We start from the raw sequence: 27,459 nt of genomic DNA, 5'->3' as shown, positions 1-27,459 counted from the left end.
TGACTCCCCACTCCCTCCAAGCAAAAAAGGAACAGGCCCTAAATGCCAACTAAGAGCCACTGCAGCCACCTACTGCTTCTCACCTGAGGACCCCTGGACTACCTCAGGAGCAGCTAGAGCAAGTTCTTCAATAATTTCAAAACTCAGAGAGTCCTGTCTATGTCAAAAATTAAACAAAACCAAAGTCACACAAGATTTCAAACTAAAAATACATAGAAGACTCTGGCTCAGTCTGAGTCCAGGCATTTGGAGCTAATGCCTCCATCTGAAGGGCAGATGCCTCTAACAGAAATAACCTCCCAGGCTGCCACCATGATAAATGACAGGTTTCCACTTTCGAGGGGAAACTAAGGCAGACAAGGGTTAGGGAACTTGCCCGAGGTCACACTGGGTATGTCATATGTAGGCAGTGTAATGCCAGTGACCAGAGCAATATGTGAAAGACCCGTGGAGCTCGGGAAGCCATCCTGGCTCGTCCCAGTGGGTCTAAATGTGGATGCCCCCTGCCGACCCCGGGCCAGGCAAAGGGAAGTGTGCGCAGGCCCCAGAGGTCCATTTACTGGGCGTGTTGTGAAGAGGATTTGTGCGTTGAACTAGAGGACCTCACTGCTAACCTTACCTATTCCTCTATATTGTCTTCATAACCAACCACAGCAATGGACAGATCCACCAACAGGCAGTGACCCAGCCATTATATTTTAAAAAAAGGGTGATCTGCCCAAGTGTGTTATAAGCCTATGCGTGACCCAAGTGAGGCAGTCCGCCCTCGAGGAGATGTCCGCCTAAGAGAGACAACACGGAGACACAAAGAAGAGGACATGGGCAACAGGGCGAGCCGTACAAACAAGGCATTCACACTGTTAGGAGATGCACTGTTGGACAGAACTTTCAGGGGCGACGGAGATGCTCTATGTCAACGCAGCAGCTATTTAGGCACATGTGGCTATGAGCACTTCAAACATGCCGAGTGTGACTCAGGAGCTGAATTTTTAATTTTGTTTAATTGTAACTAAAGTGAAATGTAAACAGTCACATGTGGCTGACGGCTGGTGGCTACTATTTGGACATTCTGTTTTAGAGATCATGAAACCAACACACAACGTGAGATCACAGGTTGTCGGGGGAGGGGAGTGGAGGGTGATGTCAATCTCAAAGTTACAGTGAGGTCATCTGGTTCCATGCATAAATCCACTCCACCACAGTGAGGACCTCTGGCGTCTGCTCAAACTTCCCCTTTGCCCGGCACACGGGCATCAGGGGACTTCCACGTTCAGGCACACTGAAGTGAAGCTAAGATGACTTCACGAACTCCACCCACAAGTCTTCTCACATACTGCAAGAAAACTGTAAGGAATTAACCAACTATGCTCACTCCGTCATCTAGGACAAGGGTCAGCAAATGTTCTCTGATTAGGCTTTGCAGGCTGTATGGCCCATGTCACAATTACTTGACTCAGCCACCATAGCAGGAAAACAGCCATAGACCATACTTAAACAAATAAGTGTGTCTGTGGTCCAATAAAACTTTATTTACAAAAACAGGCTGCAATCTGCTGACCCCTGGTCTAGGACAGTTTTTAGTGATTCAGGCAGTGAAGTCATGCTTTCATTAAATGTGTACTGATCTCTCACACTGATACAGCATGCCACAGTTTATAACGCATTTTAGACATTCTCTCTTAATCCTCACAACATCCTTTACAGCTACTGTGGTGGCTCCTCTCCAAAGACGGCCCTGCATAGTTCCTCCCCATGAGTCATGAGTCTGAACTGGCCCTCTGACTTGCTTTTGGCCATCAGCACACAGAGGGAGTGATGCCAGGTTACTTCTGAGGCTGGTTCACAAAAAGCCCCGCAGAGTCCACCTCAGCCTGTTGGAACTGGCTCCAGGCGAAGTTAGCCACAACATGCACAGCGCATCCACCCTGACATCAGCACGCTGTGAGTTGGTCCATGTGGAGAGAGAGATGCCCGCCCAGCCCCAGCAGCCCTAGCTTTCCTAGCATACGTGAGAGAGAGAAGAAGCTTCAGAGGATCCAGCCCCTGCCACCATCACAGGAAAGTCCCCAAGTGAGAAGCGCCCGGCTAAGCCAGCCAACCCAGAATGAGAGGAGATAATAATTGTCATTTTAAGCCGCTAAAATTTGGGGAACAGCAATATATAACTGGAACTAAATATTTTCCTTATTACCCCAGTATACAGATGGGGAAACTGATGCCCAGAGATAATAAATGACCTGTGCAAAGCCACAGACTGATCTTATGACACAAGGAAAAAACTGAAGCAAATACATGGCAACAGATAACTGAGTACGTACTAAATTGTGAGATCCAGTGGCCAATGCATAGGCAATCTGAGGAGAGGGCGGTCCTCAGGGTACCATCTTTACATAACACGCTTGGGGGAAAGTAAGCAGGTGTAGATGCCATGGAGTCCTGGCATTCTGCCCGCCACGCCCAGTCACCCACTGAGAGAGCTCTCCAGGAGGAGAGAGGTGGGACTGTTCCAACCTCTCTCCCACCCTACCCACCTCACCCAGCACGGCGGGCAGCCATCACCCTTCACAGCCACAAGAGGCAGCAGAGTGCTGTACCCTATCTCCCATGAAGCTTCGGGGAGCTTTGTCCAAAACATCCAGGCGTGGTGGGTCAGGGCCAGGGCCAGGGCGAGGCCAGCCAGGTACCCAGGGCCAGCCCTGCACCTGCGCCACCCTGAGAGAGATCGCCTGAGCACCCCCTTCAATTGCGTGCCCTAGTCGCTTCTCTTACCTCACCCTAGTCCAGGCCCTGCTGGTGTGGACATTTGAGAAAATAATCTAATTTGTGGGACACAGTGGAGAAAACTGCTACTGCTGATCTCCGATAATTCGGGAAGGTTTCACGGAGCAGGAGGTGGTTTTGCTCAAAGGATGGTTAGGGCTTGGAAAATGGGGACTAGAGGGAGAGACAGAAGGCAGGCAGTAATATTTAGCAAGCACCTGCTACGTGCTTGGCCTGGTTCACAGACATTTCCTTACCAGTTGTCACGAGAGCCCTCAGGGTAAAAAACACGGCCATTCTACAGATCAGGAAACTGAGTCTCAGAGAGGATAATCTCCTCAGAGTCATGCCAACCAGGGTCTGAATTCATGTTTATTTCATCCCGGAATCTACTCTATTGCCCCTACATCATTTCGCTGTGAGCAGGACCTTGCAGAGGTGGGAGGGAGCATGCAGAAGGGTAGGGGAGGGAAGGAAGGACAGGGCACGTGGACCAAGATCCCTGGGAGCCCGGCCAGAGCGAGGCTTCCTGCCCCTCCCCACATGCCACGTTCCCTCTCAGTGGACTATGTTATACAAACACCGAGATTATGACTGCACTTATTTTAAGAAAATGTTAACCAGTACCGAAAGTGTTTACCTCTCTATTGTAAAACGTTTAAATTGCCCTTCTGCTTGAAGCGGTTTTGAAGGGGCAGAATCTGATGGCAATTTTGCTTAGGAAACCATACTGTTTTCATTCTGATTATCCACTCGTGCTCATTTTGCCTATTACTCTGACATATTTAACCTCAAATTCTTTGCCTTTTACATTCAAATACAGTCAACCAGGACACACCAATGAAAACCACTAGGTCTGAGATGAACGTTTTCCGTAAGCTGTAAAAACGGCCTATCATCCCACATGATCCAAAGCCTTGACTAGCAGTTACACATAAATGTCTAGACTAACACCAAATGGGAAAGAGAATGACTGTTTTTATAAAAGCCATTTGGCTGACAGTCTTCCCCAACGTGAGCTCCACGCGGGGGAGGGAAGGCAGAGAAAGACTGGGAAAAGTCTCTGCTTCACCTGTGTCGCCATCCCAGCAATCGGAGTTTGGGTTTTCCTTATGAAAATGAGATGTGTTAAGACCCTGAGTGTAAATTCTACTTCTGTCCTGCACTAGCCACGTGACCCTGGGTAAATTACTTACCATCTCTGTGCCTCAGTTTCCCTATTGTAAAAAGGGGGAAATACCAGCATCTACCTCATAAGGTGGCTGTAAGGTACAAATGAGTTAATAAGGGTAATAAAGTGCTCAGGATGGTGCATGGCACACAGTAAGCCCCCTATAAGTGCCTGCTATTTCACTGTCATCTTCAGGATACCCATGAAGGCCAAACAGGGTCAACACTACACTTCTGGACTGACTCAGGCCTTTGCCTTCACCAGCCTTCTCTGTAGTCAGCCCAGAAAAGCGAACCGGCAGCCACAGGGCTTACAGCCCGTGTCTCTCACAGCAACCCAGTGAACCTGAGGGCAAAGGAGTTGATTTCTAGATCTTTTGGGGAAAAGCACAGTCGTGAGCCCTTGGCCTCCAAATATGTTCTGATTAGCTCATCGTAAAGTTAGCATTTACTAGGAATCTCCAGAACATAGGCAAGTTAGGTATCCCTGCCTTTCTTTTTTTTTTTTCTTTTTAAGAGAAAACGGCCACATCTCGGACAGGATATTTTCACTTACCCAGTAGCGTGAAGGTCTTCTGAGTCTCCACCATGTCGGCTCTGTCATTCACACCCTCGATGACAGTACTGCCTCCCATTCTCGTATAATTAAATTCTTCTGCACTCCCTGAAATCAAAAGTGAGTTGTCACATGTGTGACACAGAAATTTGGACATGTATGTTTATCAGAAGCACAAAGGGAAGCTCACACTTGAGGTACTACATTAAGCACTCTACACGTTATTCCATTTATTCCTCAGAATTCTACATTAGAGACACAGAAGCAGAGGCTCAGAGAACTGAAGTGGCTTGCTCAAGGTCCCACAGCCAATTTCAGGACAAGAATTTCCACAGAGGCCTGTCTGACTCCAAAGCTTACAGATTTTATTCCCGCACCTAACAATTTCATACAGCTTTCTGTGCCACATTTCCATCACAGATATTTTTACCGAGGTTTACTGAATATACAATAAACCATACACATTTAAGATGTACAGTTTGACGAGTTGTGAAAGTACACCCTTATAAAACCATTACCACAATCAAGGTAATGACTAACTGTACATCTGATATTGGAATAGCAGGTGACCCTTCAGATCTCTTCCACAATCACCATTCATGTTCTGTTTGTCAGACAAGGCAATGGATCCCATCTTCATGTGAAAGCTGAAGAAACTTAGATTCCACAGTGCAAGCAACTTCTCCAAGATTAGGGAATGGGCGTTCAGCTCCAACACACTAGAAGTTACTCAAACAATCCTATCTACCAACAAGCACAAACGGCCAGGACAGGAGAGCTGAGGGCACAGGAGTCGGGCCATTTGCACTACAAGACAAATAGCTCTACGTCCTAGCCCTCCCTGAGGTATAATTAACTATGACTACAAATAATGATGACCTGGCGTCACCAAGGAATTTCAAATTACAACAGAGGTACTCTGTCTCAGAAGACAGGGAACTATGTCACACGTTAGAAAAATGACCATCTAAGGAGTTCAGCTAAAAAGAAAGGTTTGGGGTAACCTTAAAGCAGTAAGGCCCAGCTGTCAGGAGGCCTTACTCAGGCGATTCTAGCTGGATGATCACAATCGCCCATGAGCTTTGAGGCTGAAGGGCGCCCCCTCCTTGATCTTACCGCACCCCTCAGCCCTGATCTCTCTCTTTAGTTAGAGGCATCGATTCCACCCCGAAACCAAAGAATCTTATATCTTTGGACAGAATATTTTTTTGAAAAAGTGATGGTATTATAAGAAGAAATTAACTTAGAATTTAAACCCCTACATAAAAGAGAGACTTTCATACACCATCCATCACGTACCCAATTTAAGATGTTTAAATTCCGACTGCTGAGCAGATGCACAAAGCTGATAGAAAATGTGGTAATTCCGTTCATTTTCTGACTGCAAAATAAAGAGAAGTCCTGAAATGACACCACCTCTTTACAAGTGAAAAATGTCCGGTTTTCAGCCGATTAGATGGCTCATCTGGACTGACAGCTCTGCTCTCACAGACCCTGACATGTACATGTGTTGTGCTGCGGTCAAGAACGCTGTGACCCAACCTGTTCCCCTCCGCTGGCTCACAGGCAGGCCCTTCCTCCCACAGAAGGAGAACTGATGGCCAAGATGGCCCTCCAAACAACCACCCCAGAGACAATGCCATGAAATGAAAACATTCTGCGAAATGGGAATGATGTAATTCATACAAGGTGGAATTTTTAAGAAACTCCCTGCAATATGAGGCTTACTGTTACTCTCCTCCTGGGCCAAAACTGTGAGAATCTTCACCATTTTACTGACAAAAGAGCCTTTCTCTTAAATGCCCCTCAGTAGCTCTAATCTCATTCCTTTCCTGATAGGAAAGCCAGTCTAACAGCTTTGTCTGCTTCAAGACGTTTTTGTGTTCTGGAAAGATAAACTTGATTGTTAAACTCTAAGGATCTTTTAAGTGCCCCAAATTAAAAGTTGTAACCCTTTCCCTCAGTGGAGTCATATAACTCTGCTGACACTGCAGCTACCCATCAATTTTTTGCTGTTAAGAAACAGAAGAAAATAATCCAAACTGCGAATGAAAGAGGAAACTATTCTTCAAGTCACAGAACAACATAGGCTATCTAACGAGTATATAAATGTAAACAGTACTGAAAAAGTTGGGGAAAAGGAAATTTAACTGATATTTTTATCCTTACTTGAAAGACAACTCTGGATTTCTCCAGCAGGTAAGTTCTCATGTTGGCTCCTATAATTTGATTTTTCTCATCAAAACTGATTTCTGTGTATTTCCCAAACCGACTACTGTTGTCGTTGCGAGTGGTCTTGGCATTTCCAACAGCCTACAAAACAGAGGACTTTCTTGAAATAACAACACTAAAAACGTCTTTGCATCAATATGATTGGAGCAGTTTCAGTAAAATCCAGTCCTGTATGCTGGGGGAAGGTCTGATTAGCAGAGGGAGGGCGGGGGGCAGGGGAAAGCAGCCCAGGCTTACAGGGAACCTGACACATCCTCAGCCTGCCAATCAAGGCTCTCCCCAGTCTTGCTGGGAGACGCTGAGCAGGATCAGAAAGAGCCCGGGTTCTGATGTTACATGGCCCTAGGTTCCTGTTTTACTATCCGTGTGATGCTAGAAACGTGATTCATCTTTCCAACTCTCAATTTCTCTACTTGTAATATGAGTATAATATGCATGTTACAGAGTTGTGGGGATTAAATGAGATACAAGAAAGTGCCTCAATTCATCCATGTCCCAAATATTATAGATGCTCAATTAAAATTCCACATCCTTCATCCAACCTTTATTTCTCTCCTCATCCCTTACCACTTCTCTACTCAGACGTTCCACTCAACCAAAGACTGCCCTCTCCCATCCCTTTCACTCCGAGCATGATTTTTACTTTTTACTTCTACTCTTAAATTCCGTCTCTCCTCGGCCCGTCCCCTCCCCATTCCTGAGCACCCTCCATCTAGAAGTACCCTTCTTAGGAACACATGCTGCTTTTCCTGCCCAGGTCACCACGCTTTCTGACAATATATATTGACCGAGCACCTGCTACGGGCCACATGCTCAGTAGGCCAAGATGAACCATGTAGATGTGGTCCTGCCTTCACGGAGCCGACAGTCTAGTGGGCGAGACCAACCCTAAACAAACACTCACACACATTTACCCACTGGGCATCTCACTGGGCAGTCCCTCTTGCCAACTTTTCTATTGCTATCTTAGATTGTGGTTTACGTTTCTCTTTAACTTTAAAATATGCTGATGTTACAGGACTGTTAAAACTTGGGGACTGAGCCTTATTATTCTTTTCCATTACTGCTTCTATTATCTGGCACAGTGACTTACACAAAATAAGCAGACTGATAAATATCCAGTGAGGATTCTGCTTTGAGAAAACAGGGAGAAAAGGTCTAAGAATCTAATGTTCTTAATTATCTGCTATGTTTCCAAATCAACCCAAATCCCTCCTCATTTTGCGAGGCAGCCAGAGTCGGCCTTTGGGCCCTCCCGTGAGCCTTTCGGATGCCACCTCTTCCCTCAGGGTTGTCTCATTCCCCCTGGTGCCGTCGTCGTGGTGGCCTTGCCCAAACCTCCAGTCCAGTCAGCAGTGTGCTGATGAATCAGCTCTTGGGGGGTGGAGGAGGAAGAGCCTTGACAGGAGGCATTCACCAATTTGTAAGGTGTAAAATACTCCCATCACACTGACTTCAAACTACCAAAGGGTTAACAATCAGCTCGCAAAAACAACTCCTGAATATTTCACAATCAGCTCATGAAAGCTGGTGCCTGCTGGCTGGAGCACACACTGGGCTCAGTGCACCAGCAGTGTCTGTGGTTGAGGACGCTTCCCCTGGGGAATAAGTGCAAACAGGGGACTCCTGAAATCAGACAGTCGAGTTTCTAGCTCAGCAGGTAGAGGAGAAGAGCCTTGGAAGCAGCAATCTCTGCCTCAGACTCCTTCAAATCCCACCAGAAAACCGACTTCCAGGCTCCTTCCTGCCCTCACTTCTTCGGTCTTGAAAGGGTGGGAATTTGAGCTACCCAAGACAACACATACACAAACCAACCCGCCTCTCCACCATCACACACCACTACCTCTGACCCTGCTCCCCACCCCCCGCAGGGTACACACCTCAGTAATGGGGTTCGATGCCAGAACCTTGTCCTCCACATGCGCATTACTGCTCGACTTGCTGACGGTGGCAAAGTACCTCATGGCATAGCGAGCAGACACTGTCTTTCCAGCACCCGACTCCCCGCTCACAATTATTGACTGATTTTTATTGTTTCTAAAGCCAAAAAAAAGAAAGGATTTTTAAATGTTCATTTCTTTGTATTAAAAAGACAATATATACTCATTAAGAAAAATGCAGACAAGATGGAAGAAGCGAAATTTTGTTTCAGCACTCAAAAGTAACTGTTTTTAGCATTCCAGTGAGTTTTCTTCTCGTTTTTCTGCGTGATCACGCTGAACACACAACTTTGTTTCCTGTTATGTCCCCTGTGTTGAGGGTCCCCCAGACCAATCCCAGGCCAGTGATCTGCTAGGAGGACTCCCAGGACTTGGCACATAGTTGTACTCATGGCTAGACTTATTGCCTCTAAAGGATATAAGGAAATCAGCAAAGGGAAAGGCACATGCTGTCACGTGCAGAGAAGCCAGGAGTAAACTTCCAAGAGCCCTCTCCCAGTGGAGTCCCACAGGACACATGTAACTCCTCCCGCGATGAACTGTGACAACACCTGCGAAAGGCCACCTACCGGGGAAGCTCTTCAGAGACTCAGCGCCCAGGGTTTCTATCGGGGGCTGGTCATGTAGGCGTCCTCTGCCTAGCGTATACAAAAGCTCCAGATGCCCAGAAGGAAAGCAGGTGTTCAGCAAGAACCACATCATTTACACAAACCGCTTAAGCTTAGGTGCAATGAGCCACTCTTATCAATTAGGAAATGGTGGGAACCTTCCTGAAATCCAAGCTCCCAGAGGCCAGCCATGGCCAACCTTACCAGCAGGACTCCAAGGACAGCAGTCTCAGCCTATGTCAACTCCTTTCCACATAGCCCCACTTAACTATAAAAATATTTTAAAGACATTATTTAGAGAGTAATTATTGAAAATATGCTTGGAAACCAATGTGCTCCATAAGCCAATAGGCTCTGTTATATAATTTAGAGATTTTAAAAAATGCGTCAAACTTTTCATGCCATAAGACGGTGATGGTAGAATCTTATTATAATGCTGTTCTATGTATCTAGCACTGCTTTTGTGCCAGGTGCTTGGTGAATACTTTACAGGGATTCTCATTTGAGCCTCAGAAAGATCCTATGCCATATATATCCATTTTACAGACAAGAAAACGGTGACTCAGAGAGGTAAAGTGATTTGACCCAGGGCACACAGCCTCCTTGTGAATGCTGGGGGGGCCTTAGAGATAGGGCTCCTGGTCCAAAATGGGAAGCTCAGATGCTGAGGTGAGCGACAGCTCATGTCCCCGGGCCGGGAAGAACGGTACTAGGGTTACTACAGCCCAAATCTCCTGACTCCCAATCTAGCATCAGCAAGTCCAGCATGAGCCTGCCTTCTGTTTAGTTCTGCTATTACACTTAGACAGACTCCTGGGGAGAAAACTGGCTCTTCAGGCTTGAACCTGGCTCAGCCCTGCAGCTCCAATGAGCTCATCCTGCTGACGTCGAGGAGCAGCCCTGGCCCATGAGACTCTGAGCCGGGGACTCTAATCACGCAGATGCCCTGGAGACTTGCAGGGAGCCAGGGCAAATCCTACAACCACGGGCGTTTTAAGGTAGGAAGGAACCTTGCTGCAGCATAAACGAAGGTAATTGGTTATTAATTGGTAATGGGTAATTCTCTACCCAACATTCACCTTCGCCTTCCTACTTAGGAACTATGCCCCAAATTTTAGCAGGCATGTTGCTGCTCATATAAAAGACTACACATCCCAGCCTCCCTTGCGGCTAGGCATGGCCAATGAGCTATGAGCAGAAGTGCTCTGTGGGCTTCTGGGAAGTCTCCTTAACAGGGAGGGGCACACTCTTGCCCTAGGACACTCTGTCACCTAGAATATGGAGGATCTGGCTGAGCAGTAGCTTGGCCCTAAGGATGAGGGTCCCACCCCAAGGACAGGGGAGCTAGAAGGCACTGGGTCCCTGGTGACTTGGTAGAGGTGCCAGGCTAGCCCCAGACTGCCCATCAGACTTCTCTACAAGAGAGAAGCATATACTTCTACCTTGTTTAAGCCACCATTATTTTTTCCTGATTATAAGCAGTGGAGCTTGGAATGGGTGCTAAGCATCTAGCGCACAGACGAGGACACAGCTGAGGGAGATCAGGTACCATGCCCAGGGTTATGCAGTAAATAATTAGCAGGTCCAGGGCCTGGGCTTCAGGCTTCCACCTGTGAAATGAGGGCAGCGACGGCCGCTCAACTGACTTCACAGGGGTGTCACAAGACAAAGGACACCACTGTCTGTGATAGTTCTTTTGCAAAAGTAAAAGGATCTACAAAGATGAGATGGTGTTTTTATTCTTCATGCTTTACAGATGAGGACACTGAAGCCAAAAGAGGACAGTTATGGGAAAAGAAACTGCTCATGGAGTCAAAAAATCTGAGCACAAATCCCAGCTCTGTTTTTACGTGCTGGGTGACCTTGGACAGATAACTCTCAAATCTCAGTTTACTGCCCAGGCATCTTCGTCACAGGCTAGGCTAAGGACCCCCAGGATGATGTGTGGGAATGCCTGCACAGTGCCCAGTCCACAGCAGGCTTTGAATAAACGTTTGCTCGCAAAACAAGAACTCCACAAGGCCATACAAAAAACAAGTGGCAAAATTAGGATAAAACCCCAAATCTCCTACAGCTAAAACCTGTGCTCATCTATCGTTAGATTCTGCTGCTTTGGATGGGGGAAAAAGTGTAAACTTCTCACAGTGGGGAATAAATCAACATTCTTCCAACCAAAGACACTGCAAGAGAAGTATATGCTATTTCCAGATTGGCGGGACCAACTTTTGACTATGCAGAAAGAACAAAAGCCAGGAAACTCAGTTCAGACAGGTCAGTCACACGCAACGGTCATTTGCTACTGGGTAAAGGGTGGTCTCCTCTACGAAGGGCCCGCTCCGGTCTGATGGTCACTTTTAATGAGACCAAGCCAGATGCCTCCCTTCCCCTGTGAGGGCCCAGCAAACACAGGCAGCTTTGGGAGAGCAAGAGGAAGCCCCGCCTGGCAGGAGGTACCTGGCCATCTGCTTGTACGCCTCTTCCGCCACGGCGAATATGTGCGGGTCCATGTCACCCATGTTCTGCCCGCTGTAGGCGTGGATGATGGCATCTCCATAAATCGGCAACTGCTTGTAAGGATTCATGGCCACCAAGATGATTCCTGAAGAAAGATGTCAGATGCAGTGATGAGATTCCTACAGTTACCCACTTCTCCAGGTTCTTTCTCTCAGAGAAACCCCAGCTGTGCCACTTACTAACCCTTCTCTGTGACTTTGGGCAGGTCCCCTAATGTTCTGGATCTCGGTTCCCTGCCAATCCACCTACAGTTCTGGGCTACTCTGAGGGTTAGATGAGATGACACAAAAGAATGCCCTAAAACTCAGAGGCTTTTGTAATTCTCGATGTAAATATAGTATCATTGCCCAAAATAAGTAATAAATTTATCAAATCCAACGAGAAACCCAAACACCAGCTTTAGCCACACATATTTTTGTTGGTCCAATCTTAGTTCTTTGGTGAAGATTTTCAAGTTGCTGAAGATTCTCCCCACCTAGACACCTGTATTTACAACAAACTCTAGAAGATCAAATGTCTGTACCTTTTAGATAGAAATTTTGGTAAATGTTTAGGCGTGATTACATATTTTGACATAGGTCAATATTTCTAACATAAACATAATACTGAACATAATGAGGGTGCTCTAGACATCAGGCATTAGGTTTCGGTGTCATTCTTGCTCTTCTAGAATCGTTCTCCTTACCGCTGTAGGTGTAAATGAGTTTGGATTCTGCAAAGCGGATTCTGAGATTGTGGAGCACCGCAGGCTCGTGCAGATAGCTGAGGGCCGTGAGGTCATTCTCACCCACGAGGATGTCTGGGTTCCGAAGAGGAGGCAGAGATTCTGGATCAATGGAATAGTCCAGCTCCTGTGGACACGAGGAAATTCAAGTTCCGAAAGTGAAAGATGCTTGCTTCTGCTGAACCACTGTCCTCTGTCCTATCCATCCCCTCCCCTCATTATAGTGACAGCTGACACTCTGAAAAACAAACTTATATATGGCAAAGAGAAATTAATCTTTATGGCTGACTACTGGAAAGTGGGAGCCAGGGGACCAGGATATTGGCTGTGTGCCTAGGGTGAGTTACTCACCCTCTCTGAGCCTCTCTTCTCTCATCTATGAAAAGACTGGCTGGAACAGATCAGAGGCCCTCGGAGCTACAGAGGCTTCAATGAAGGATGAGAGGGAAGTCACATGGGCAGAAACCTGGGCTCTCCACCCCTGACTCCTCCATCCCACAGGGGCTCCACTTGTACATGGTTTAGATGTGGGGTGTTACAGAAGTTTTCGTTTGAAAACAGGATTCTGCTAAAATGACACAAGGACCTAAAGTCCCTTGCAGCTCTAAGGTTGCTCCATCTCTACTGGAAGTTGACACGCTGGGTGGTGAGAAGTGTCTGAAGGAGCCCATATGGGTGGTGGTCTCCCTGGGAGAGGCCCCGCAGCGGGTTACTCCCGTGTTGCCCCTGCAGGGCTGCCTGTGGCCCTCATCCTCAGCCCTGGGCTGAGGAACTTGCCAGTTGGCCTCTCTGCTGCCGGGTTTCACCTCATATTCCTAAAGTAGCTGCCTGAGCAGAATGAAGGCGAGATTAGCATGCCTTGCGGTGTGGATACCACAGACAACCGGGCCTTCCAAAAGTCAGGGCATTGAGGGACCTTATTACCACCTGTTCTAACTTCCCTCACTTTCCTTCCACAGCTTGGGGAAGGGATTGGAGCTCGGTCACCCAGCAAGCTTTTTTCCCTTCCACCTTCCAGACTGTCTTCCTTTTGATACCTCATCCTGGACCCGCTCCACAAGGTGACCCAGCTGCCCCTTAGCCAGCGCCCACTGTGCAGACCCCATGCCAAACACTCAGCACCGGGGCACTTAAAACCAAGAAAAATGCTCATACACAATTTTTACTTTCCCTGAGTTTTTCTATTATCTGTTTTAAATCAACGATCTCCTTTTCCACTTCAGCCGTTGTGAGTGCGTGATGTGTGAGAGAAACAGAGAGGGGGAGAGAGAGAGAAAGACGAATGAACAGTCTTTGGAGGAGGGGGAAAATGTGAAGAACATCAGACTGGCGGTTGGAGGCAGAGGTGACATTTTCCCACACAGAGCAGGCTTTGTCCTTCGCGGTATGGACAAAGGGTTAAGCTCAAGAGCAGGCTGGCTGCCTGCCATCGCACCTGCCTCTGCCCCACCTCCCCCGAGCAGGGGTTTCAGGGCCAGGAAGGCGGCCATCTGAAGCCCTGCTGATATTACTAAAGCTGCAGCTGCTGCCTTGAGACTTTTCTCCCCAGACAAAGCCGTCTGCTCCCTAACCAGAATGCTCTTGGTGCTGGGAGGTTCTCTACAAAGGCTGCGAGGAGTTGCTGATGCGAGAGCAAAGGCTCAGTGGAAACACAGGCTCCTCTCGCTACATGTCTCTCACATTTACACACACACACACGTGGATTATCTCACTTGATCTTCAGCAACCCTGTGATGTCACACTGTCATTAACTTCACTTTACACATGAGGAAACTGAGGGGCTCGCTGTCACAGATTTAGAGAGTGGCATGGCAGGATTTGAATCCAGAGTCTGATTGTAGACGATGTGCCCTTAATCACTTCCCAGGATCTCAGGCAATGACTCTCAAATCCAGCACAGTCTGATTGGAAATACTGTGTTCTGTCTCTACAGAGGCTATTTACATGCCTTGGAAATTCCAGCTTTTTAATATTGAAATGATATTCCCCAACCACGTCTGGCACTCAGCTAGAGCACGAATCCTCTGTCCAGCTCTGTATCCAGACACTTGATTCTAAAATCATAAGGTCACCCTAGCTACAGATCCAGTGGGAGGTCCTCAGAGCCATGGGGGGAAAGGATGACTCACGATGGATACTGAAAGCAAAGGTAAAATCTGCAGAAGCTGGTACTCAAAGGGCATCTGTGGCCTTTGAAAGGACTCCTCACCACACGCTCCACCACAGGTACAACTGCTGACCTGCCCGCTCCCCCTTCGCCTCTCCCTCGCCGCACCAGCACTAGCAGGGGCTCCTTGTAATGTCGAACAAAGCTGGGCATTCCCGTCCTCTTGTGCCATCTCCCTGTCAATGCCCTAAGCATCCTGTCACGCTCCCTCCTGGAGGTCCCAATTCTTACATGTCTCTATCCATCTACAGACCGACTTTCTCTTCCCCGGTCCCCCCTACACCTCCCTCTCCCTTCTTCTTTTCTGTCTCTCTCTTCTATTTCTCTTCCTCTTCCTATCTTGATGTTTTTCTCTACCAGTTTATGCCTTGGGCTCAAACTACATCCCTCCAAGTTTCTTATCTTCACCCAGTCTTGTGCTGAGACCCCAGAAACCAAAATGGCTAATGAGTTTTCAGCATTCTCCCAACAATGCTGAATCCTGGAAATGCAGCACAAGGCACAGACCTATCTATGGCATATGGACCCTTGCGACAGAGGCCCGGTCAATGTAGGGCACTTTATGCCTTCATTGTAGGGCAGAATGGGGTGGGGGCAGGGTGGGTGGGAGGGAAGATGAAGTGATACAAACACATCAGTGGATCCCCAGCACTGGCTGGCCATTTGGGGTACTCCTTCAGGTGTTCTCCTCTGGGCTGCTCCCAATGAGGCATCTGCCGCCCAACCCCGGTTACCCTTTGACACATCATGGTCGCTGTAGCCATCAAGGACCCTCACCGTTCCATCCTCCAGCAGGAGTCGCAGGACTTTGTCACCAACTCTGTAGTCCTTTGCTATTTCAGCAGACTTCCAAACTTCTTCAGGATCAGGAATCCAAACCCTGTTGTACTGACCAACAGAACAAGACAGGCTTCATTTCAGCACTTTAAAAACAAAAGCACAGATGGTCAGGTGATTAGACAGGAAGGTCTGTTTCTGCCCACTGGGTCAGTTCCTTCATCAGGAATACTTTTACCTAATTGTTCGCTTACGAGGTAATCTTTAGTGTATCTGCAATGCACCAGGCCAGCTGCTTCATTTTTAGGAAACAGAATTCCCAAAGCCTCCTAAATACACCTTAAAAAATGCAAGCCTGGGAGTGGCAAGGAAATGTGTGAGTCCCTTACCGGGAAGATCTGAGTGCTGTCTACAAGAATTGCAGCAGACAGATTTGGTTCCCCACGGATGGACTATGGGGCTCTGGGCCAAATGCTCAACTTCTTGGGCCTCGTTTTTCTCATTCATAAAATGGGCACAACAATACCTGCTTTATAGGCTTACTGGGGGTTAAACTAGACTGCGTACTTGAAAGCAGTCTGCAAAATGCTAAGTATAATTACAGCAGTGTTATCATAGTCTTATTACATTGGTCAGCAGCCAAGGATTCCTACTGTGGGAAACACAGAAGTCCAGATGAAGCTGCCAGCTCAATTCCCAACAGGCAATTGGTACACCTGGCTCAGTGCTGATAGGCGAGTCTTTAGGTACAACCGTTTGCTATGGACTAAATTAACCCCTCCAAAACACACACACACACACACACACACACACACACACACACACACACACACCTCAGTTCATATGTAGACGCCCTAATCCCCAATGTGACTGTATTTGGAGATAGGGTCTTTAAGAGGTAAAAGGTAAAATGAGGTCATAGGACCTGATGTGACAAGATTAATGTCCTTATAAGAAGAGAAGCCAGAGAGCTTGCAGTGGCTCCCTCTCCACCTGCACACAACAAAGAAAGGCCATGTGAGTCCACAGTGAGAAGACAGCCACCTGCAACCCAAGGGGAGAAGCCCTCACCACATTCCAACCCTGCCAATGCTTTGATCTCGGATTGCCCAGCCTCCAGGCCTGTGAGAAAATACATGCTGTTTGAGCCCCCAGTCTGTGGTATACTGTTCTGGCAGCCCGAGCAGACTAATACATACATCTAATATTCACACTCACATACTGAGCAGGGGCCGGTCTCACTCTCCAAAATTCATCAGTGGCACCTGAGTGCTGCTCGACAAACACAAGATGACTGCCATGTCCTTATACTACAGCTCTCATCATAGGGTCCCATGAGTCATCCTTCTCTCTCCTCTGGGCATCCTGTCTGCATCATGCACTATGTCTGCTCTTCCACCCAGACCCCACATCGCACAGTCTCCTGTAGCCATGTGTTTGTTCATTCACCTGGTCATCTGTTCACTCATTCATTCAATAAACACTTGCTAAGCATCTATTATGTACGTATCGGGCACAGTGCCGGGTTACTAAGAAGGAAAGGCATCTCCTCTTAGTCATCATGGTCTTCCCACTAACCCAGCCAATCTGTAGCCTGGAGCTGCATGAGCATCTGTGTATATCTATATCTCTCTGCTCAAGTATCAGTGGCTTCTCTCAATGGGGACCCCTACAGGGTGCCCCAATGTCCTGGACATAACAAGGCCAACAGGAACACGAATTCAGAAGCACACCCGTGGAGACATTAAACAGAACCAGGAAAGATTCTGAATCCAAAGGCTCAACAGCCCAGGATCCCAGATCCAGAGGAAGCCTGAGAGGCTGTCCAGCGTCTAACTCTCATTTCCCAGAGAAAACTGGCCCCAGGGCCTCCAAGTTCCCCAGAAGCAGAGCTGAGATGAGCATCAGAGTGCTCATTATGGCCAAATACTGGAAACAGACTAGATGCCCATTAATATAAGAATGAATTAAAAAAAAGAAATAAAACTGTGGTATACTCATACAATGGAATACTATTTACCAATAAAAAGAATCATCTACTGACACAAGTGAGAACATGAAGGAATCTCTAAAGCACTGGGCTGAATGAAAGAGGCATTACACAAATGAGTGCATTCTGTATGCACCCCTCTGAATGAAGGGCTGGGATAGTAAAACTAACATAAGGTGGGAAAAAATCAGAGTAGTAGTTGCCTTGGGGCAGGGGCAGGCAGGAGTGACTAGGAAGGTACTGGAGGGACTGTTCTGGGGTGGTGGCAACATTCTGTATCTTGATGGAATTTGGGTTACACAGGTGTTAAGCACTTTTTAAACCTCAGAGAATGCAGACTTAAGATTTGTGTGTTTCACTGTCTGGTAATTTTACACAAAGAACTAAGCAAATATGGAACTCTTAACAATAGGCATACTAAATTATTTAGGAGGACATGCACTGATGTACGCAATTTACTCTAAAACGCTCCAAAAAGTAAGATGGGTTGAGGGCTGGCTAGAAGGACGGCAAGATGGATAGAGGTGATACAAGAAATATGGTAGAATGTCCATGCTGGAATCTAGGTGGCAGGACAGATGCTCACTGTAAAGTTCTTTCAATTTTGCTGTATGCTTAAAATTTTCATAACAAGATGTTGGAGGAAATAGAGAATAAGTATAAACACAGTTCAAGGCGCCAGTGCTAGACAAGGGCAAAGTTGGTTGAGGAGCATAACCATTAATCTATTAGTTAATATAAATTGGCTCACTTAACAAAAAAAATGTGTATATATATATATGTGTGTGTGTGCGTTTATATGTATATGTAATATATATATACACATCATGACTCCCTAAGTTTTTTGGGTTGCTTTAATTTTTGACAGCTAGCTAAGATAGCTAAGAGCAGGAGCTTGCTGAGCTTGCATACGATAGGTAAGATTTGAGAGAGAGAGGGGGAAAGGGAGAATGACCCGGGGGACAGTGACACACACTGAGAAACACACACCCATGCAAATAGGTGGACAGAAGCCTCAAAAACAAACATGCAGACACACACCTCTCAGACACACACCCACACTCCTCACATCCTTGCTGCCATGGGCTTCTATTTCCTACCTCAGGTCTGCTTTAGAAAATAATTATTGCTAATGTCATAAAGCTGAAATCATTAATGGACTACGCCAATTTATCAAGACTTGGCCACTATAGAATTTGAGAACTGAAAGGGTCCTTGAAGACTGGCTACTCCAGGTTGTTTGCCAAAGTTGTTCTGAAAGCTGCAGGAAGCTTCCATCAAGGCGGCCGCCCACCATGCCGAACAGGTAAAGGGGGAGGTGTTCTGGGGAGAGCCGAGCTGGGGGCTACAGCTGAGGTCCCTCAGGTCCTTCCACAGAAGCCTGGGGCTCTGAGAAGTAACATTAAAGTCACTAAGCCAACCGAAGCCTTTTGTTTTACTGATCCCCAAACACAAGCTCAGAGGGCTCAGTAACCCACCAAACACCACACAGAGAGTCTCCAAGGCCAGAACCCCAGGGGACCCGGGGCCTGGGACTCCTACTTTGAACAGCTGGTTAATTCAATGAGTCTGGCCCTGAAAATAACCCTGAACTCTCCACTGCAACCATCCACTCGAGAGCGCTCAGCAGGACTGTTTCACTGGTTGGTTTCAGCTAAAAGTCACATTAAATGCTGAGTACTAGGACAGATGGAACCCAACGTCTGCTTCTCTTCTGGAGGGAGCACAAACGGCCTCCTGGGCTGGATTCCCCAGGCCAACCACACCCACCGGGCCCGGGGCCTCTGCCGGTAATGCCACCAGTCATCAGGGCCCCGCAGCTGAAACCCAGCCTGGTAAGTAAACACGCCCAAGTTTACCCAGTTCCACACAAGTTACACCCATTCAGCACCCTCCCTCCTTCCTCACATTCCTCGACCCACAAGGCAAGGCTTTCAACCTGAGGAAGAGCTAACCCTGCATCATTTAAACAAACAAACGCAGTCCTCCAAACAATGTGACAAGCTCTCACGGGACCTCCCCAGTTCGGTTCCTTCCCAGGGAGCAGGAGCCTCAGGACTCAGATGACCTGCCAGACCTCCAGGGGCAGGCCTGCAGTGGCCAGAGGAGCAGAGAGGGTCGCCCCCCACCCCCGACACCCTCCAACTCACGCTGCACCTAGGCCAAGGGAGGCTCGGGAGCGAGGCGACAGCTTCAGGAGCACGGAGCCCAGGAAGCCGTCTGTCTTCAGGAACATGCCGAAGACACCCGCCCCATGTGCTCAGATGAGAGGAGAGGGGCCTGGTCTCATGCTGCCTGCCTTCTTGAGGGGCTCTCAAAAAACCACAGAAATGGCTTGAAGACTTTACATGGAATATGGAATGACATCAGTTCCTTTCTAGCCACTTTCTGGACTGGAAAGGAGTCTCTACATTCTTGGCGAGCCGGGCCAGGGGAGCGACACCACGCTCCCTCTCTTCCTCCTCTTCACTCATTCCTCCAGGCCCTCTTTGGCCTCCCAGGCCTCCTCCCATGTCTCCCGATGTCCTTCCTGGCCTCCTCTCATGACAGGCTTTTTCTGAAGAGTTTCACCCATTCCCACGGCTTCGAGACTGGCCTGAAACCTGTGCACCATTGAGACCTCCGGCCCAGAACCCTCAACCAGTCTAGCCCACATTTCCAAGTGCATCCCAGTTGTCAACCCCTAAATGTCCTCAGACACTCACAAATTCCAGGCTCAAGCGATCATTATACCTAGCCCAAATCCACTCCTCCTCCTCAGTTCTCTTGCCCCTCAAGTCGGAAACCTGGGACAATGCTGGGCTGCCCCACCCTCCTTCCACCCCCAACAGCCAAATGGTCCTCAGGTGCTGGAAAGCCTGCATCCTAAACAGGTCTCACCTGTCTGCCCCATCCAGCCCAATGCCATGGCCATAAGTCAGCTCCCGCCACCCTGCCCCTACCAGTCCTCTCTTGACAGGCGCCACTGCCCGCTGAGCTCTTCCTCAACCAGGCCGAGTACCAGGCTTCTGTGCACAGACAGATCCCCTCACCCCCACCTGAATCAGAAATTCCATGGGTGGGGCCCGGCCAGATGAAAGCTTTCAAAGTGCCCCCTTATGGATTCTGATGAACAGCCTGGCCTGGGGAGGCACTGTCCCAGCCGGTTTTCCTACCCAGGCTTACTCCCTTTTTAATCCACCCTCTGCCTGCTGCCACCAAAACCACTAGCAGTTTCTAGGACGTGCCAAGCTCTTCCTTGGCTCCGCACTCTGTACTTCTTTTTCGTCCACCCCCGGAGCCACCCCTCTTCTCCCCATCGGAGAGCAAACTGCTCTGAGCAGTGGAGTCAGCTCAAGACTCCCGTCCTCTGTGGCCTGTTCCCTGCCACCCTCACCCCAGGCAGGCCTAGACGCTTCCTCTTTAGACTCTCTCTGCCCCTTCCCCAGGTTTCCGGGGAACGTCTCACCTCCCAGCACCAGCACCTGAGCTTCAAGAACCTCGTCTTTGTGCCTTGGAATCCAACACGACGACTTCCCCATAGCGAGCGCTCCATAAACATCTACTGAGCACAAATTCAAATTCACAGCAGTTCAGTTGTGCCAATTAAAGACTAAACTTGGTATTTTAGTCTTTATGTCCCTTTTTTTACTCTTTTGAACTACCCATATATAATACAATGGATAAATCTAATTTTCCAGAGTGGCTAATGATATATAGAAGTCTAAAAACTGCTTACAATAGCTAAATGGAAAGTCATTAAACTGACCTTTGACCTTATTTTAGACAGAGACCCTGGACTGCTTGTCAAGATACTTCTTTGATGGCATATCTGAGTTTCAGCAGAAGTTTTGTGAAGATGTCTGTGAGTTCCTCATGTACAAGCAAGAGAAATTGACAGTTGAAGGATAATATAATTTGTGAATCTGTGGCAAAAACAGTCATAACCTGAATCCTGATGAATGAGAAACAATTTAAGAAAGGTCTCTAGAGGCATGCCACAGAGCTCTACAGCCTCATCCTCCATTCATCACTTCTGCCAGTGTCTTAGATGAGAAAACAGAACATGTGGAACAAACATGCAGATAAAACGATGCATTAGTTAAAGACGATCAAGATTCGAAAGGTCTTGGCAAGCTGCACTACACTAAACAACAAGATGGAGAGTTTAATAGAGAGAAATGTAAAGTCCAATATTTAGGTACTAAAAATCACCCGTATTATAATAGCATCAATATAAAAAAAAACCAACTTATATTAAGCATTATGTGTCAGGTATTGTGCTAAGGATTTTACATAGATTATTTAGTTTTACAATGACTGGCATGACAAATCCAATGCCAAGGACCTCCGAGAGCCAAACCTAATGACCTTCCTCAGCCTTCATCCTCCTTGAGTTTTCTGCACGTACAGAACTGCCCAGTCATTAGTTACTCATGCACCTGGTCATCTTCCTTTGTTTGCATATCTTCTATGTTCATGACCACACAGCATATACAGTTTTTGTACCCTCATTTTTCACATAATAGAATTATTTTCCCATGTTGTTTGAACTCTTTAAGTAGCATTTTGACGGCTTCATACCCTTCTACCCTGTGGGGCTTCTATAATTCATGTAACTCTCCCCCTCTCGCTGGATGTTGAGGTTGGTTCCATTTTAGTTATTAGAAGGAATAATCTGATAAAGAACCAGGCGTCATGGGAGGCAGCCATGAAGTGGATCGACTTCCCACAAGCCCTCTGTGTGTGAGGCAATGGTCAGATCCCTTGAAGAGGAGGAAGATGATAAGGGAGGTTGAACTGCAGCCGTGGTAGTGGGACGTGGTGAGAGCACAGGCCTTTAATCCTGGCTCCATCACTTCTATGTAACTTCAGGCAACAGAACCTGAGCCATTTATAAAACTGCAACATCTAACACACAGCTTTGTTTATTCAGATCAAATGAAAAAAGGCACATAAAGTTCTTTGGATGGCATGTGGCACATGAGAAGTAGTCGATGACTGCAAGATAAAAGTAACCATCACCAACATTACCCGCATGCCCATAGCTTTTTTTGAAAACAGGAAAACATTCATTCATGCATGTATACATCAAACATTTATTGAGCTGCCAGTGTTCCCTGTTCTCCAGAAACTTTTGGTCGGCGGGGGAGACAGAGTCAATGAGTGAAAGGTGCCCAGATGGAAGGGCTGGCTGCAAAGCTTTCTCAGGAGAGGTGCTCTCAAATTGAACTTGGAAGGTGGAGGTGCTGGTGAGCAAAGGGGACAGACATTTCAAGCAGAGGGAGCCCTTGGGCCACAGCAGAGAGTGGTGACACTGCAGGAATGCATGAAGTTTGGCGGAGCATGAACCAAGGCAGGAGCTGGCAGGCAGTGGGGAGAGGATGCAGAGAGGCGAGACCTCAGGGCTGGTCAGGGAGCCTGAAAATGACAGGAGCCTCCAGACAGGTTCAAGTAGAGAATGGCCAGACCGGTTTTTCTCACAGAGATTTCAGGTAGAGGAGCTGCAGGGTCAAATGCTCTGACCGTTTCCAAGGCATGAAGCCAAAGCGCTTTTGAAAAGAGACGGGTCATGTTACACTTTCACCGGGCCGGCTGCAACTGCTACTCTCGCCACCCTTCCTCCCAGGAGTCCCCTCTTCCTTCTTGGAACCTCTCTTCCTGTGGCTCCCAGTGCCAGGTCTCCTGTCTCCTCCTCTGTGTGACGGCTCCGTCTCAGCCCTCCCTGAACAGATGCATTCCCCAGTGTCCTCTCCTGGCCCTCTTCTCTCGCTTGAGGAGGCCCTCACTGCCTGGGCTTCTGCTACTACCTCTGGGCAGAAGACCCCTGGCCCATCCTCTACCCTCACTTCCAACCAGCCAGGGCACCGCCCTGGAAGCCCCCTCACCACTTAACGCCTGCAGGTACAAAATTTGTCTCACGCCTTTCCTAAGAAATTTCCCCTCCTCCTGACGTCCCTAATTGTGTCAATGGCACCACTCTGCTCTCAGTCATCCAGATGCTAACCTCCATGTCATCCTGGGCTCATCCCTCTCCCTCACGCTCCCCAGTCTCATCCTCACCTACCCCCACACACTCTCGGACTCTGCCTCCATCCTCCATTTCCAATAGCGCAGCCCTAATTCTTTCCCACACACTTAGGATGACCTGAGAATTTACATACCTGACTCCAGCCTCTCGCCACCAGGCACAGAGTCCCATGGGCACTGCTGGCATACCCAACTTCCTAAAACACCGCCCTTGATCCTGTGGTCCCCCACTCAAAATCTTCACTGGAGTATAAAGCCCTGGCCTGACTCTTTGGCAGCCAAGACCCTCACCTTCTCAGCTCTGTTGCCCAGCAGGCTCCTCCATGCCCACTAGTCCTTCGTAATCGCATTACTTGACATTTCCATAATCAGAAAATTCGAGAGGCAAGACTTACTTAAAAAAAATATCTTTGTATCCTCCCCAAGCATAATGTTTTACATACAGAAATTCCTCAATAAATGTTTAATGGGAGATAACATGCCCATCTTCAAGGACTATGCAAGAAGGAAGACAAGACAGGGGCCAGGCAGGCAACAGCATGGAGATCATGGGGTGGGTGCAGCTGTCACATAGGATCTGGCTGCCACACAGGGATCTTAGAATGGACAGCCCACCTGTCACCCTGCAGCAGGGGCACTGTTTGCCTCTGGGTGCAGAAATGCATTTCAAGTTGTTTTAAAACATTGTGTGGCTAACACTGCGCAAAGAAACAGAGCACCCCTGGGGGTTCAATGTGGCTAAATGTGGTCCCCAGTCATAAGCTGTGACTTAGGCCAATTCTGTGTGGTGTTCCAGGACAATCGGGCTGGATCTGCAGAGGCAGGGGTGCGGTGAGAGGCTGGGAGGGTGTGGGGAGGAGTGGAAGGGAAGCAAGGAAGAGGGTTTAGATGTTGTCTCAGTTTAAGAAAGAACTCTTTAACAAAGCAAGCTCTCTAAAATCTAAACAGGCAGCTACCCAAATGGGGGGGGGGGGGTGCTTTCCACCTCTGGAATTGACAAAGTGGGACAGACAGACCACCTGGAAGGGAGGTGGCAGCCAAGGAACACAGGTGTCTACCTGGACACAAGGTGGGTAGGGACAGCCATCAAGGCTCCTTCTGGCTCTGGGATTCTCAGGATCTCTGTCCATTCCAGCTCATCTCTAGAAAACTCTTCCATGTCAGTTTTCCTACATTGTGCCTGGTACCTACTTGGTATTTAATAAATATTTGTGGCTGAGGCACTTGATGATAGAGATGCTCACACCTGTCTATTTTTGTTTCAGGAAAAATGGTTACTTAAAATAGGTTAACCCTCAACAGTTTTCTCTGTCCTCCAAAGTCTCTTCCAAGAATAGTTTTATCCAAGAACTTTCTTTTACCTCCAGTAAGTTGAAGACCCAAGAAGCACTACTGGATATCTGATGGCTCACATTCTTACTGGTAAAACTATGCCAGAACAGAAGTAGGGCAATTCAAACACTGTCCATTTGGACATTAACTCTATTAATGGAAATGCATTGAGGGGAAAATACGATTTGGTTGATTTGTATTTGTGCTGTTACTAATGAAGCAAAGTAGAAGGGAAAAAGTTTGCTTAAACCATTGAAACATAATTATTGACAGCTATCTTTTATATCTACAGCAAAAGAGCCTTTTTAAATATAAAGTTAGGGCATGTGTCAGGGGAAATGGATGGATTCTAGTCTCTTTCATCCGGATACTGGGGACCATACATTCCTCTCCTGGGGTGTAGGAAGAGCCTGCTTTATGGCTATTCCGATAGGTTTTTTCAAAAGGGCCAACACTTTTGTACTCTTTATCCAAATAATTAACCAAGCTCATCTCAGAGGGTTCTGGGCATCCTGTGGGAATACTGCCCTTCCTAGATAAGGGGTGAAGCCCTCTGCCTGGGGGAAGAGGAGGTTTTGAAGGAAGGCTCTAGAGGGTTTCCTGGAGTCAGGGTGAATGTGAAAGGCATTTTATAAACTGCAAAGCACCCAACGTTAGGTGAAGAACCTGTGACTGCACGTCAGGACCCCTGGGTTCCCAAAAGCCTTCAGTTTCTACCACGGGTGAGACTGCAGCTTCGGATATCAGAGGAACTTCAAAGCATTTGCCAGTATTTTGAAGACCCAGGAATTCTACAAAGCATCCTGAATACTGTGGCGCTAAACTCCTGTGCCAAGTTGTTCAAGGGGCTCCCAGGTGGGTCAGGAAGATTACGGATGCTGGTATTGGCCTACGTCTGAAGTTTCTACGTCCCGCGGGCAACTCTGATTACACTCGTGGCGCGGGAGGAGGGGGTCGAAGGTCGCGGGGGACGGTGGGGGGTGTCGCGCGACCCCTGGACACCAGACACCGAGAAGCTGCGGACGAGAGGGGAAGCCCCTCCCACTCGGTCTCCCATCCGGAGGGACCCAGGCTCCGGGGGCGCCTTCCTCGTGCACAGGGACCGCAGCCCCGCGGGGGCGACACTCCGGGCCCCTCCTCCGGGCGAGCGTGCCAGGTGCACAGGTGTGGCCCGGGCGCCAGGTACAGTCAGCATTCGCGCCGGGCCCGCTTCCCTCCCGCGCGCCCCCGCCTACCTGCGTGTAGAGCTCGGCCACCGCCATGGGCGAGAGGAGCCGGCGTCGCTCGAGGGCCGCGCCGGTGCGAGGCTCGGGTCCGGCGCGCCGCTCTGGGGCCCCGGGCAGAAAGCGTGGAAGCCCCAGGAATCAGCGCTGGACCATCTCGCGGGAGAAGTTCTGCGAACGGCTAACTTTCCCGAGGGCGGGCGCCCCGGGAGGAGAGCGTCGCCGATTGGTCCTTCCCGACCCAGTTTGGCGAGGCCTCGCTGTGATTGGCTGGGGCGGTGGCTGCGAGCGGGGCGCGACCGTCCTCCCGGCCAGTTCTGGGCTGTAAAGTCGGTGCATCTGGCGCGGGGGCCGAGCGTTGGGCCCGGTGCGGCCGGAGCCGGGACTCGGCGACTCCTGGAGGCAGCCAGCAGGTGTGTTCTGAGACGCTCCCGGCCCGAGTTCCAGCTCCCTGAGGTCGCAGCGTGTTTACTGGAAAGAGCAGAGGATATGACCGTGTCCATAGAAAGCAAGCCTCAGGAAATCAACAAACTACTGGAACTTGTTAAGAGAATTCAGCCGTGTGACCATATTCAAAATCAAATAAAGAAATGAAAACTTTTTCTTTATAGGAGCAATAACCATTCAGAAAATAGGATAGAAAGTGAGATAGAAAATAAGACAGTATCAACGAAAATATGAAGCGTCCAGAGATTACACTAACAAAAATGCACTTGGCCTTTGTGGAGAAAGTGTTTCAATTTCTCTTCAAAGGCATAAAGGAAGGCCTGAATAAATGGGGAGATAAGCCATTTTCATGGATGGGAATATTTAATATTGTACAGGTGCTAATTGTACACAAATTAATATATAAGCCTCATAGAATTGGAATCAAAATCCTAGCAGGACTTTTGGAGAATTATAAAATGAGTTTATTTTTCATATGGAATAAAAGTCCATGTATAACTAAGACAACTCTCAAAACAAAAAACAGAGATTTGCCCCGCCATGTATTAAGGGATATCACAAAGCCATAGTCATTAAAACAGTGTGATACTAGCATGGGAATGGATAAATGAATAATGGAACAGAATGAAGCCCACTAACAGGGCCCTGCATTATATGGTGGCCTTGAGGACCAGCAGGGGAAAGAAAAGATTACTTAATAAATGGGCCCATTATGTGGGGTAACAAGAAAAGTGAGTCCATGGCAAACCCTGCATCCAAAAATAAACTCCAGATGGATTCATGATTAAAACTTAAAAGTCAAAGCAAGAAATTACTAGGAAAAAATGAAGGATAATATCTTTTACATGTTAGGTTAGGAAAGAATGTCTTAAGATGCAAGCACAGCCATAGATGGAAAAAATGATGGATTTGAGGTCATCAAAATGAAAGATTTCTGTTCAGTGAGGAACACCATTCACAAATAGAGTCAACAGTAGGAAATATATTTGCAATTTAAACAACCAACAAAT

At 48.0% G+C, this 27,459-nt stretch overlaps 1 protein-coding gene across 2 annotated transcripts in view; it reads right to left on the bottom strand.

Moving 5' to 3' along the window:
* Window positions 1-26,230, bottom strand: part of MYO5C (myosin VC) — a 92,386-nt gene extending 66,156 nt beyond the window's left edge. The window contains exons 1-8 of one of the 2 annotated variants that reach the window (XM_008516242.2): window positions 26,015-26,230; window positions 15,449-15,559; window positions 12,466-12,631; window positions 11,721-11,865; window positions 8,599-8,755; window positions 6,656-6,799; window positions 5,786-5,867; window positions 4,487-4,594 (exon numbers count right to left, since the gene is read on the bottom strand). In XM_008516242.2, coding sequence (XP_008514464.1) covers window positions 4,487-4,594; window positions 5,786-5,867; window positions 6,656-6,799; window positions 8,599-8,755; window positions 11,721-11,865; window positions 12,466-12,631; window positions 15,449-15,559; window positions 26,015-26,041 — 940 coding nt within the window. In that variant the 5' untranslated portion in view covers window positions 26,042-26,230. Of the gene's footprint in view, window positions 1-4,486; window positions 4,595-5,785; window positions 5,868-6,655; window positions 6,800-8,598; window positions 8,756-11,720; window positions 11,866-12,465; window positions 12,632-15,448; window positions 15,595-26,014 lie in introns of both variants that reach the window. The other variant, XM_070624238.1, reaches the window with a different exon arrangement.
* Between the last annotated feature and the right edge of the window lie 1,229 nt (window positions 26,231-27,459).

This window comes from Equus przewalskii, chromosome 1 (genome assembly GCF_037783145.1).
Source record: "Equus przewalskii isolate Varuska chromosome 1, EquPr2, whole genome shotgun sequence".
NCBI lineage: Eukaryota > Metazoa > Chordata > Mammalia > Perissodactyla > Equidae > Equus > Equus przewalskii.
This window is presented reverse-complemented; position numbering and strand designations above follow the sequence as displayed.